This window comes from Oryzias latipes, chromosome 3, assembly GCF_053564925.1.
Source record: "Oryzias latipes strain Hd-rR chromosome 3, Olatipes_Hd-rR_3.1".
Lineage (NCBI taxonomy): Eukaryota > Metazoa > Chordata > Actinopteri > Beloniformes > Adrianichthyidae > Oryzias > Oryzias latipes.
Genome location: NC_136239.1, coordinates 26,067,641 through 26,081,365, shown reverse-complemented (window position 1 = coordinate 26,081,365; position 13,725 = coordinate 26,067,641). Strand labels below are relative to the sequence as shown.

The window sequence follows — 13,725 nt, the reverse complement described above, 5'->3', positions numbered from 1 at the left end:
GGGGTTCAAAATCAGAATACCTTTGTCTGGTTTCTAGGTAGCTTTAGTTTTTGTGTGTGTTTCCGGATCAATAAATAAATAAAAAATCTTACTTAACCAATACAGTGTATTTCTTTTGTGCTGCATATATACTGTAGCACTGTTGTCTGGTTGGATGAACTCCTGTTATTTCTGTCAACTTTTGTTAAGAGCAGTAATGCTGCTGAGTAAACTTAACTTTCATGCTTAAATTTCCATACAACAAGCAGTATGGAAATTTGGATACGGTAGTAATGAGAGCAGCAGCTACATGAAAGGTTTGCCAGCAGATCTTTGCATTGTGGCGTGCTGTTAGACATTTGAGAACGGTTGAACCTCTGTTTTCTTTCTGCCTCTTTTAACATCGATTGAGTGAAACTCTGGCCACTTTCCAGGCTGTTTTAGTGACAAAGAGTTCAAGAGAGAGAGGAGAAAAGAAGACAGCACAGACTTAGCAACTGAAAAGGTGAGGAAATCTGTAGGCAGGTTTATTGTGTGTTTTATCTGACGTAGAGTTAATCCTCGGGCTCAGACATGACTATTTATCTAGACGTTTTTTAAGCACATGACAGGACAGAGGAGGCACACCCAGGCTGTCTGATGATGAAGATAAAAAGTGACACACTTCCTGCTAAGACAGACAATTACTCTGATACTAGAGTCCCTAAAGTGGGACAGCTTTCTACCGAGGCTTATTGTAAAGCAAGATCAGTTCCAATGGTTTGGAACGTCTGCCACGTAAGAGACGGTTGCCTGGGCTTGAAGAAAGGGCAGGGGGGCAGGTCTGAAAGAGGCAGTTGAAGGAGAAATCCCCAGCCCAAAAAGAAAAAAAAAATGAATTTCCATTTAGGCCAACAGCCAAAACACTTATGAGTTTTTTTGTTGTCTCACACCTTCTGTGGTTTTTGCCCATTCAACTTTTTATCTGCAGGAGGAAGTATTAGCGCACCTCACAAACATGTGCTTGCACATGCAAACTCAATCACATAAACGCCACATAAAAAAGCACTAAGTATCTCATGAAATCATTTTTTCTTCATTTTATTTTTAGCAGTGTGTGTTTAGGAGAGGTGGTAGAGTCCTGTCAGTTTTCAGTGCCCTCCTCTGCTCTGTCGCACAGTGTCTCTGCCTCCCGCTGAGAGATATGTATATTTCATAAACCCAGGGTGCCTTTTTGTTTTAAGAAGCCCTTTCCTGCTTGTCTCACTGGTGCTCGTCAGTGGAGGGAGCCATCACAATCTCTTATTCCTTTTTTTTTTTTTAATCTTCACCATTCCTCTCTCCTAAATGACAGCTACCCTCTGCTTCTGCCGCCGCTTTTTACGGTCAGCTTGTCTCTCTGCTCAAGTCTCATCCCATCTATCTTCCCACTTTCTGTTGTGGAAGGGAGCGGGCTGGGCACATGCGAGTTGGCTCGGTCTGTCATGCAAAGTCTGTCTCTGTCTCTGCAGCTTCATCTTTGATTCTTGCTGTCTGTTTTGCGGCTATATCGCTTCAGGAAAGGGACACTTCTTCAACCAGAACTGCATAAGCTTTAGTTGAAATCTTTTTATAGCAGAGATGTGAGTGCTGTGACAGCAGCTAAAAATGGTCCCACCAGTGACAAAAAACAGCTCCAAGTGTTTTCTCTATTTGCAACATTCACCATTTTTCCATTTAAAACTTTGATTTAAATGCTAATTTTGAAGAAATGAAGGTTTAAAGAAAAAAACTACTACAGCTTTTAAAAATTCAGTTAACCCTTCAAAAATAAAGAAGTGAATGAGATGCTGCTTTGAAAGAAAAACCTTGCAGACAAACTTTTTGGGAAAGAAATCAGTATTTTTGCTGGCCTTGTACGGTTTTTTTTCTAGAAAAGTAAAGAAAATATAACACTTTTTCATTTTGTTTTCATATCTTTTAGGCAAAAACTGTGCCTTCAAGTTCAGCTGGGGCCACTAAAGACGTGGATCCAGGTTTGGGACCTTCTCAATCTGCAGGTGAAAACCCTCCTTCTCGCCCAAGGAGCTCAGAGCCTGAGAGAGTCGATCTCCCACCTTCCAGTAAGTACACAGCCCCAAAATGGCAGCTGCCTTTTTTCAATATTCGTCACCCCTCTATTTCTTCCTGCCATTGTGGCAGACATTTTGACAATTTTGAAAGTTGTCAACTTTTTTTGGTTTCTACATTATTACTCTGATGAAAAGCCTGTAACCTTAAAAACTGAGAAATCAATGCTATTTTATTTGCTTTTGCTGTATTCCAGTTACAGTACATCCCTCCTCAACTTCACTTAGCAAACATCATATCACTTCTTTTTTGTTCTGTATAGAACACATTTTTACTTAAAATGAAGTAAACGGTGAACCCCCTGGAATGAGTGTGGTTAGATCACCTAGTACTGTACGCATCACCTTTCTACACACACAAAGTCATTTTCTGGCCTGTTGGATCAAAACAATTCACCTATTCACTCTGCAGTGGGACTCTGGATTAGTCATTTGCCTGCAGTTTGTTTAGCAAATGTCCTGAGGATTCAATCCCTTGAGGAACTATTTGAATGCATTGTTAACTGCTCTTAATTTTAAATCCTCAGACAAGATAAACAAGTCACTGTGAAAGTTCAGCATACTTGCAAATCACATTTTGAGCTTTTTTTAAAAACATTTTTGTAATGTTATGTGAAAAAGTAGAAGTTTTACTACAGTTTGTGGTATGTTGATTGGTTTGTGACCTGCAGTATTTAGGGGCGGGTTACTTTGTATAAGAATGGATACGTGCTTTACACATGAGTCATATTTAACCCTGTAAAGCCCACTACATCAAAGAATTGACAGAAACTCTTTTTTATGAAATCCTCCAAAAAAGGAATTCTTTTGAGATATAACTATTTTAATTTAAAATGCAAAAATATTGACATGATTGTTTTGAGAAAAATTAAATTATTTATCAATATTTTAAATTTGATCCACACATTTTTAACATGGTGTTACTATATTATACAAAAAAATCATTATCGACAAATTTTGCATGAGTTTTTCTTAACATAAAGTTTTGAAAGTTTGTTAAACTTGTACTGCAAAAAGTGTTTTTCATTTTTCATGGAAGGAGGAATTTTGAAATGGGCAGAAAAAGCCCTTCTACTGCCCCTAGTGGTATTATGATGAACTACAGGCTAGAAAACATACCAAGTTTGGACAAATATGGACCAAGTCCTTTACAATGGGTTTTTAAGGAACATTTGGATCATGCCAATCAGAAATGCATGTGTCAAATATGATAAAAATTATTACATGGGGTTCAAACTAGGGTTCTCAAATTCCCATCGTTTGGCTGTTGGAATAGAGTGTGGTGTTTGTGTATGTATATATATATATATATATATATATATATATATATATATATATATATATATATATATATATATATATATATATATATATATATATATATATATATATATATATATATATGTATGCGTGTATATATATATATATATATATATATATATATATATATATATATATATATATATATATATATATATATATATATATATATATATATTAGGGTTGTGCCGATGGACGATGTCATCGTCCATCGTGATGGGTGACTGACATCCCGATGGAGAGACCACCATCGTGATGCCACGCCCCCGCCACGTTGCGCGTCGACACCATAAGCCGCGGTTACATGTACAAAATATTTTGATGGGATCAATGGTCGGATTAGAATCCAACCGTGTAGATGGGCCCAGAAAAATGTTTTCAGAATATAAAAACGTTCACTAAGGTCACAATTTTGGTCGGAATAAATCATTCGCACATGCGCAGTATTCGCACATGCGCAGTTTGAAAACCGGAAGGGGATACAACTTCCGCCGAGCGGCTTTTTTCCCAAACTTTATTGAATGTAACAATTCAATACAAAACGATAACAGCGCCGAGCGGCTATATATATTGACATGTCAGCTCGGTAAAATACGAGATGATCTTCTAAACGTGCTTTTAATAATGTTACGGTTATTATGAAACACCTGTTCGCTCATCATTTGAATTTTAATCCGTGTGGTCAGTGCTTTTTCTGAACGGAGCCAGGATTAGCAGTATGCTAACACGTTCTAACAACATTAGCTTTGGGTGGCGCTGCATCCTGTGAATAACATCAGCCTTTATTTAGTCGGGACACGACTGGAAACACAAATCCACGTGATTGTTTGAATGTTTTCTAAGGACTGAGCAACATTTCTGCTTTGAAGCTCAAACCGCTGTGTGTGTCTGCTGACGATCCGAACTGTGCTCAGACACACGTTTAGACCCGGTTCTGAGTTCGGTAGCTAGTACCCCTAGAGCTGCGGGACGGATCGCAGTCTTAAATCTCCCACACATACCGCTCATGTACCCCCCCCTTCCCATCAAACACAAAGCTGTAAATTCGCACTCCGCCGGTCCACTCCGCTAAGTGCGGGAGTGGACTACTTCTTTTCTATTTTGTTTGTTACTTTTTCTGTTAAAGTCACTTCCCTCAGTTTATACTGGCTCATCGCGGATTAACCATTAGTTGGGAAATAAAATGAAAAAAGCAAAATAACGAATAGCAGTTATATAAGAACGAAAAATGTAAAAAAAATACCCCCCCCCCCCCGACGATGTCATCGTCCATCCCGATGGTTGACAGCAAACATCGTCAACGGCCAAATTAGGGGACATCGCCCAACCCTAATATATATATATATATATATATATATATATATATATATATATATATATATATATATATATATATATATATATATATATATATATATATATATATATAATGTTTATATTCTTTTCTGTGTACTCTTCTGTCACTGAAGGATCGTCGATCGATGTCGTTATGGTGCTGCTGCTTATGTCTAAGTAAAGGAGTAGCCAATAGACCTTTTTCACACTTCCGCATTTTTCGACCGGAAATACGTCAATGACGTGTAAAAGAACTTCCTGTTAGCATAGCGGCAGATACGAAAAATGGCAGAGTCAAAGAATCGGAGTTTCTGTTGTGTTCCTGGCTGTTCGTCATCCAACCAAAAACAACCCTACCTTTCATTTCATTCTTTTCCTGTGGATCCAAACCTGAAAACGAAATGGATACAGGCGATTCGAAGAGATGAAGGGCATAGTTTTACTGTAAAAACAGGTAGCACCTTTGTCTGCAGCCGGCACTTCGCTCCGGAAGATTACATTGGTGGCTGCGTCGTTCGTCGCCTGAAGAGTGGTGTTGTCCCGAGCCTATTCCCTTGGAACAACTTTACTGCTCCTTTGAGAAGGGAGTCAGTGTATAACAGAACTTCCAAACGGCAGTCTATGCAGCTATGCTGTGCAGATAGCGACATTGAAGCTAAGGCAGTAAAGATGGATCACGACTACGTGTCACACCCACCTGCAGGTAAGGTTGTTCATAATGATTTGTTTAGTTAACGCTAGTCAACTATGTGTACCGTTATTGGATAAATGCGTTTGATCAAATTAATGTTTATAATATAAGCTGTTCACAAAATTCAACTAACGTTAGCCTACTACATCTGTAACATAGTCTCATGCTGTCTAGCTAGCTGTAAGGAGCCAGAGATGAGCAGTAGGGGAGAGTGGGGCACAACCTAACGCTTTTTAACTGTTTCTATTTTTGTAAACCTACTTTGGGTTTAGAGTATTTATTTTTCCCCAAAATTAATTTGTAATATGACCATATTACAGTTTAAAATGTAGTATGATGTAATAAAAAATATACAAGAAATCTTAAAATATAAGTGTTAATATAAAATAACGCAATTTTAAAAAAACTTAAACAATTTATTGATGTGGTAGCTAGTAAACACATTAAGTTTCATCATGCTATACATGCATGTGTGGAAGTATTTAAAACAAGTGTTACAACTGGCCCTGTGTTAGGTTATGTCCTGCTCTCCCCTATTTTAATTACATGTATTTGATTACTTTTGAGTATTTTGTGATTTGTATTTTCCTTAACAAAGATAAATGAAATGTAATTTGTAATAAATACTTAAAATACTTTTTGAAACATAATTGTGTTGTGTTGAAAGGTAGCATAAATATGTTAAGACTGGTTTTTAATTTCTTTATCTTTACAGGTGCTCTGGACGAGGCTTTGGATTACATCCACGATTTAGAAGCCAAGTTGCAAAACACTGGTCTACCACCCCCTACTCTCTTCAGCCGGTACTGTGCATCAGACGACCAAATACGTTTCTACACCAAATTTCCATCCGAGAGTGTTTTTACTATTTTTTGGGAGTCGATTGCACCATCTGCACATAGACTGGTGTACTGGACCAAAGCACAGAGGGCGGGTGAGGAATGCTGCGAAGAGCCCAGCCCACCACGCATCATGCCATTAATAGATGAGTTCTTGATGTACTCTATGCGGGTTGCTGTTGGCATGAAGGAGCAGCTCATTGCTGACATGTTTAATGTGAGCGTTGCCAGGGTTAGCAGGGTTACCATCACCTGGGCCAATTATCTCTTTATGATGCTCAGCTCACTTCCCATCTGGATAAGCAGGGAAAAGGTTAAGTCAATTATGCCCCTTAAATTCCAGAGGTACTGTCCCAATGTTAGAGTGATACTAGACTGCACAGAAATTGCCCTGGAGACAGCCTCATCCCTGACTTTACAGTCAGAAACATTTTCATCTTACAAAAACAGGACGACATTGAAAGGGCTAATTGGAGTTGCTCCCAATGGTTTGGTGACATTCATCTCACCCCTGTACACTGGGTGCATCTCAGATAAGGAGATCACCAGGATCAGTGGAGTCCTTCCCTTGCTGGAGCCAGGAGATGATGTCATGGCAGACAAAGGGTTCCTCATTCAAGACCTCCTTACTGACATTGGATGTAAGCTCGTCATTCCACCTTTCAAGCGTTCCGCTCAATTCAGCAAGGAGGAAACGGAACAAACACAAGCCATTGCCCGCCTCAGGATTATAGTGGAAAGAGTGATCGGTAGAATAAAATCCTTTCACATCTGGGACTCTCCCGTGCCGCTCACACTGATTGGCAGCGTGAATCAGATCTGGCTAAACTGCTGTGTTTTGGCAAATTATCAAGGACCTTTTTGTTTTGAAGATTGAATGTTTGATATGTAAATTATGTATCATGTGTAAATAGTATGTAAATAATTTAGTGTTCCCACATGTTCTTAAAAATCTAATTAAATTGTTATCTTAATATTTTTTATGTTGAAATGTGACTTTGACTTCACAAAAAAATTGAACAAATAAAACAATTTTGTTCAAAATTGTGCCTCATTTAATTTTTTGCTATGACATCAACTGATTAATAAAAGCTAAATAACAAACATTTACAATAAAAATAACATTACAGATCATCAACAGTAAGACAGAAGGCTGAACTGATTGTTAAATACAAGATTATTGTAATTCAAGGTATGCATTCATGTATGTGCCATAATAATATAAATCCAATTTCTCTTTCATTTCTGCTATGAATGAGTCATCACGCCAAATTCTTTCCACAGTTATCGTTGATAGGGTATCTGTAACAAAATCACACCATGTCAGTCCTGTGATTGCCAGCTGGCCCTGAACCTGCCAATAGTACTTATGTGAACGCCTCAGACTGGCGTGGCCTTCCTGCACCTTGAGGTGAGCAACCTGTGATGGATCATTTTTTGTGCTGCTCTTCACCTCAACCAAGCCAAAAGGAGGCGACTCTGAAGGGTCATACACACGACCGTCTGGACTGGCCCCGAGATGTGGTGCGTCAGGGTGAATGAAAAATCCTGCTGGTAAAACGTTAACTCTCAAAAGTGCAGCATAGTTTGCCAGCACTTCAGACTCCACTAGGAGACCACGCTTCATTGCAGCTGTTTGCTTTGTGGAGCCTCTGATCATCCGAATAGCTGCAGACTCCAGCTCTGCACGACACGCCCGACTACAACAAGCATCCCAAAATAGACTAGCGGTCAGCCTTGGTCGCCGTAGCTGTGTCCACGCAGGACATTTGGATTGCTGCTGAGTTTCTTTTGCTATCTCGCAGGACAGCTGTGGTGACACTTCTAGAGACTGGAGATGCATTAACTGATGCAAGGTCGGGACGAAATGCAACCTGGGAAAAGTGTGCTGCATCACAGGAAGGGAGGGAAATTCTGGAGCCATGTGGTGTAGGAGGAGGTCACTCGACTTCTTGGGTGGACAGTGATAGGACATGGGGGATCCACGAGGGACAGACCCAAATATGGATGGCGACAGCTCCATTTCAGAAACCCCATCCAATACAACAGCCATGAGAGATTGGGGCTGCACCTGGCTTAATTTGCTTCCAGATGCCATCATATCTGGATCTGGCAGTGGTCCTACACAAGACAAACACAAGATTATTGGTCACACAAAAGAAAAGAGATGAGTGCATAACTACAACTAAATTTTATTCATTATACCTGCAGTAACCACAAGTTGGTTAGTCATTACATTAAAAAAAACTTAACTTGCTCTCACAAAGCAACAAAAAGTTAAATTATTCACCTGTATATGCCTTGTACAGTGTGGACCTCAGACCTTCCCGACCAACGGTTTTGGGCTTTTGCACCACCAGCTCACTAACAGGTTCAGGATGGATTCCCTTATAAGTAAAAGGCAAAAAGCAATTAGTCTGTAGTCACTACTGGGGGTGTTTTTATAATAATTTACAGTTGTTATGGATACACATCAGTTCTTGAATCATAATGACAATTTGATCACAAACCTACCTGTGTTCTTGGTCTGTGCCATCTTTGCAAGCCACTCGTGCAGGCCAGGGGGGGTGGAACTGCCTGCAGACCCAGCTGTGAATAATGTGCGGTCTGGTACAGGATGGCAACTAGGTGATTGCAGAATCCTTTACCAGCCGCACAACTGCAGGAGAAAGCCTTCAGGTTGGCACTTTCTGCATTCAGTGATATCTAGACACAATAAATTAAATAGGTTACAATTAAGTTATTCTTATGTTGCTATGTCAATGTTCATTATAACATGAAACTATAAATTTCCGTAGGGTGACCAGATTTGAGTGTGTAAAAAAGAGGAGTAAAGTGAGTTTGTAAGATATTTCATCGAGAGTAATTGGTGTGCAGAGCTGCATGCATAAAGCAAATGTGTTCACATTTCATCTATGTTCAATGTTATTTTATTATATAAGTATCAAAAAAGCGGACATGTCCAGGAAAAGAGTACATCTGGTCACCCTAATTTCAGTAAAATAATAGTAAGTGAAGAAAGTGCCGCAACCGCAGCAAGAACAAGAACAAACACGCCAGAACGGGCAACTTTTGCCAACCGGCATACTGTCTTTTATAGTCAAACCTCCAGTTTGTGAGGCTCCTCACTCTTTCTCATTGACCTGAAGCATCTACCTCTCACTACCACCTGTCCCTGGAGTATATTTGATACTACAACAAAACATTACGTGTTATCTCACATAGAAAAATACACAATTTTACAATAATGTCAGTAACATTTCATATTAACATGGTACAGCTTCACCAAATTACTGGTTGTTATGTTAATCTCATGCATTCGCACTTAAACACACACAAAATATTCACTGCCATGTGTTATACCTTATATTACAAATTCACAACACCTAAGATTAAAAGTTGATGTACAGATTTATACCGGTGATGATGCGGCTATGCTATGGCTAAGCTAGCTAAAGCTTACCTTGGTAATTGTGGATAAACTCTTCATGGAACAATTTATACCCCTTGTCCAATTTGCTCCCTTTAGTGGACGAATGCATCTCCACACTCTTCACCACATCGGCGCTGGTGAACTTCGGAAGACAACTCAGGCTCGTCGAAAACACTAGTCTAGCTGCCATTTCTCCGCCAACAAAGCACAAACCGGAACTGGTTTTACACGTTGATGACGTATTTCCGGTTTTTGCGAAAAAGGTCTATCACAAAAGTGTTTCCGCCTTGTCTGATTTGATTGACAGACAGACTCATTCTGCTGAAAAAGGTCATTATGAAATAAATAAGTCATTCTGAAAAACAGCAACATGAAATAAAAACAAAGCTACTTTGTAAAATATTGATTTTGAAATCCAAGGCTCTGAAAAAAGCCATAGAATTATAATAATATTCAACATGATTAAAAATGAATATTTTTAAATGCTGTTTTAAAATAATGAACAGGTTTTTAAAGCAAAATGATATCTATTTAATAATATAATGGCTAATTTTAAAATGAGTGTGCAGGTTTTTCACAATTTCATGATCTCTTTATATATTTATGAGAGATAAATTGGTTGATTGTGCATTTGCATGTGTATTTGCATTAATTATAAACAATTCGGGACTCTATATTTTTCACTTTAGAGCTCTTTTTCCAATATTTAATATCCATTTTGCCTTGAGTCCCATTCTTTTACTGAAGCTCATATAATGGTCATTAAAATAAAACTCAGTTGGGTTAAAATATACAGTCCACACAGACATGCTCACACAGTCACTAAAACACTTTATTTGACAAACATAACGAAAGAGTCACAAGCATCCACAGGCGTGCACACACACCACGGAATGGTCCTGCTAGTGGTCTAATGTGGCTTGTGAAGGGAGTTTTCATGAGTTATTTAACTGCTCTCTATCATGCATGCTGTGCTGCAGCTTACACTAACGTGACATGGCCCATTTCCTCCGCTCAAGCTAGAAATATGACACAAGTGCTGCTTGTGGTGCTTACAAGAGAGTGGCAGAGAGGCACGCAGTCACACACCTTTGTGTCTAAACCTTTAAAGGTGTTCTTACGCCGTTTTAGCGCAGCATAAATGGACTGAGTCATCATCACAGCTAAACCTCGGCTAGGGCATTAAAGTGGTTCAGTCAATCATGAAAATCCTTACAATGAAAACTGACTGAGGTGGGGGGGGGCATCCGAGCTGTCCAGTGTGATTCGGATCATTGGATGCATGAAAATATTTGCTGAACACTTCACATATGAATTCGCTCAAAAACAGCTGCTTAGTCAATATATGGTGATGGGCCAAGTTAAACCTCCTGCTTCATTGACTAACACAGCAATCTGATGGAGGATGTTAACAATAGCTCACAAATAATGCAAGAATGAATGGAGAAGCTCTTAAACTTTGGCTTCTTGTGTGCACCTCATCAGGATTTTCCATGCCGTTTTTCACCGTTCTTCTAGTTTGGTATTAAGAAATAAATCTGTTGTATCTCTGTCAGTGTGTACTGAGGGGTATTTGTACACTAAAGCTGTGCATACTGAGGGTAGGATGGATTGTCACATTAGCAGCGTCCCACTATGGAGACCACCTGAGGGGAGGTTATGTTCTGAGAGCCTATATCAATCTACATTTTATTATGAGTATTCATTTCTTAAGATTTGTTTGAATTAATTTAACATGTTTCTCATCACTAAACAAGCATTTTGGAGATTATTGGGTTCAGTCTGACTATCACTGCATGAGGAAAAACCAATTTACTAAACATTTCTATGACAAAATGGAAGAAAGAAAGTGATGGAAATGTATGTCAGCTAGAGATAAGGTTGAGCAGCAGGTGGGTAAGAATGCATAAAGATAAGAGCTTTGAGATTACAGGAGTGATGTTCGAAGAGGAAAAGGAGGATAATAAGCGGAGGACAGGTGGAGATTGTCAGTGGATGTGTTGCTGGGAATGCATTCAAACCTAATGTACGGTGGGTGCAGAAGCAGAGGAATAAAGGCCACTGCTTGCTCAACCTCCTCCTATTCTTCTTTTCTTTTGTCTGCATCTGTAAGAGGGGGGAGGCTCCTCTAAAGCAAAGCAGATAGAATGGAGTATTTGTTGATGTGGATGGGAATAAGTGATTAAAATACCACTAGGAAAATTTAGGTAAATTAAGTCAGCAGACCACCATCTCTACCTTTTTTTGTTTTTTTTGCAGACTTACTATGCAGGTTCATAGAATAGACAAGCTAATAATAGATTGACTTCACCTTCCTAACAACAAATATTTTCTTGAGGTCACGCCGGCTTGATGACCTGTGTGCCCTCTGTTTTCACTCATCCGTTTGAATAATTCAATGATGCAGTAATCAGAGGATTTGGGAGAAGCAGAGCTCTGTTCTGCAGTGTGGCGCCAGTTCTGGCGGGCGGTAGTCAGGAGACGGTGGGTTTGGCGCTGCGCCACACTTATTAGCCGCATGCAGGGTGGACATGGGCCTGTGCCCCCGACTTAATCACTCACTTTGTTTGCATTTGCGTGATGAATCTGTTTGTTTGTGTGTATTGGTGCGAGTCTAGCGTTTGTGTCCAGATTCTTCTTTGGTCACACTGACCTTCTTGTGCCGTCACTCTTGGTTGATTTGTCCCCTCTCCAACACATTCCTCCCTCTGAGAGGCTGAGAAACAGACTTTTAACCCCATCTCCCTCCCTGCCATCTCTGTCCCTTTCTTTCCCTATTTTTTTCCACACTTCTCACCGTATATTGAGCGTGCCTTTTCCATCTAGAGCCTGCAAGCCAAAGAGAATGGGCCCAGGGAGAGATCTATAGATACACAATTGCTGGAGCACATCATTACTTTACCATAGCTCATCGCTGGAAACAGCAACCGGCTGGAAAACTAATAGATGCAAGCTGTCGGAGTTCAGGAAGTAATAAACCCTTCTTCATTTCACACATTTAATTATTTCCTTCTCACATATTGCACAAAAGACTTTAAATTATGACAGCTAAAGTGTCTGAGCGTGTTCCTTCACTCACTAATGTTTGGTTTCAATATGCAGTATGTTACAGTACAGTGCTTGGATTCTTATCTGTCCTGGAATACTGTCACAATAGACGCACAAAATTCGACTTTACCCCTGAAGCATGACAGTAAACAAACAAACAAACAAACCAGCAAGAAGGTGAAATACAAAACAAAGCACGTTCAGTGACAGAGTGTGTCAAATGTGTTGCTGGTTGTGGCTTCACAGTAGTTCAGATTTATGCGGAATAACATCCACAAAAGAAGTGTGAGGAATTCTGAGCCGATTGGAACACTAAATGCGTATAGTACCTTGTAAATATTTACACCGCAAGTTTACTTTAAAAAAATGTTGGTGGCTTTAAAGCTCAAAACAATCATACCTAACTTAACATGCCAGATGGTTTTCCGAACCATCTGGTGAAGTCAGTGCTGGGAAATGTCTGAAGGCAGTACTTTGCAGATGATGGGCTGAGCCATATGTCTTTTAGTGTAAAATCAAATAGGTCGACAATTCACTCAAACTTGACCAGAGCCTAATAAAAGATTTTTCCCTCAATGTTTATTTTTGCAAAAGGCAAAGATTTCACTCTGATCAAACCAAAATTATGTCTGTGTCAATAAATAAGTCAAAGGCTCCCGGCCTAAAGGAAGTCTTCAAGCTTCCATAGTAATATTATTGCATTTCCTGCTTTACCTGCATTTAATTCACATTTTTATGTTCAGTTATCAAACTTTTAAGTTGTTTTTACAAAATAATGTAACATGAAGAATTTGCACCAAAGAAATTTCTTCTTCATTTTGGTACCTGGTGTGAGTTAAGTGCTTAGTGTGAAGCTCTGAGGTCGGGTTACAGACGTGTTTCAGCGATAGCCCCCAAAACAGATGACCACTTAGTAGGAGACCTTGTGACTCTGACCTCTGACCTCACATTTGCCAGGAAACAGGTGTTTAACGCAAGATGAAGCCTGAACGG

The 13,725-nt window shown here is 39.4% G+C and overlaps 3 protein-coding genes across 5 annotated transcripts in view; 2 read left to right on the top strand and 1 right to left on the bottom strand.

Annotated features, from left to right (window-relative positions):
* gse1b (Gse1 coiled-coil protein b) overlaps positions 1-13,725 on the top strand; it is a 167,833-nt gene that overhangs the window by 41,106 nt on the left and 113,002 nt on the right. For both annotated transcript variants that reach the window (XM_011491852.4, XM_011491844.4), the window contains exon 2: positions 1,922-2,060. In XM_011491852.4, the coding sequence (XP_011490154.1) occupies positions 1,922-2,060 (139 nt within the window). The remainder of the gene's footprint in view (positions 1-1,921; positions 2,061-13,725) is intronic.
* Positions 4,903-7,295, top strand: LOC144990981 (uncharacterized). Its single transcript, XM_078944535.1, has 2 exons — positions 4,903-5,424; positions 6,128-7,295. The coding sequence occupies exons 1-2, from the start codon at positions 5,007-5,009 to the stop codon at positions 7,126-7,128; spliced, it is 1,419 nt and encodes a 472-aa protein (XP_078800661.1). The 5' UTR covers positions 4,903-5,006; the 3' UTR covers positions 7,129-7,295.
* On the bottom strand, positions 7,284-9,891 carry LOC144990982 (uncharacterized). 2 transcript variants are annotated; one of them, XM_078944537.1, is made up of 4 exons: positions 9,715-9,891; positions 8,766-8,957; positions 8,542-8,638; positions 7,284-8,372 (listed from the first exon to the last, which is right to left on the bottom strand). In XM_078944537.1, the coding sequence occupies exons 1-4, from the start codon at positions 9,739-9,741 to the stop codon at positions 7,429-7,431; spliced, it is 1,260 nt and encodes a 419-aa protein (XP_078800663.1). In that variant the 5' UTR covers positions 9,742-9,891; the 3' UTR covers positions 7,284-7,428. The 2 variants fall into 2 exon arrangements, with proteins under 2 accessions (XP_078800663.1, XP_078800662.1); XM_078944536.1 differs by lacking the exon at positions 9,715-9,891 and adding an exon at positions 9,358-9,529.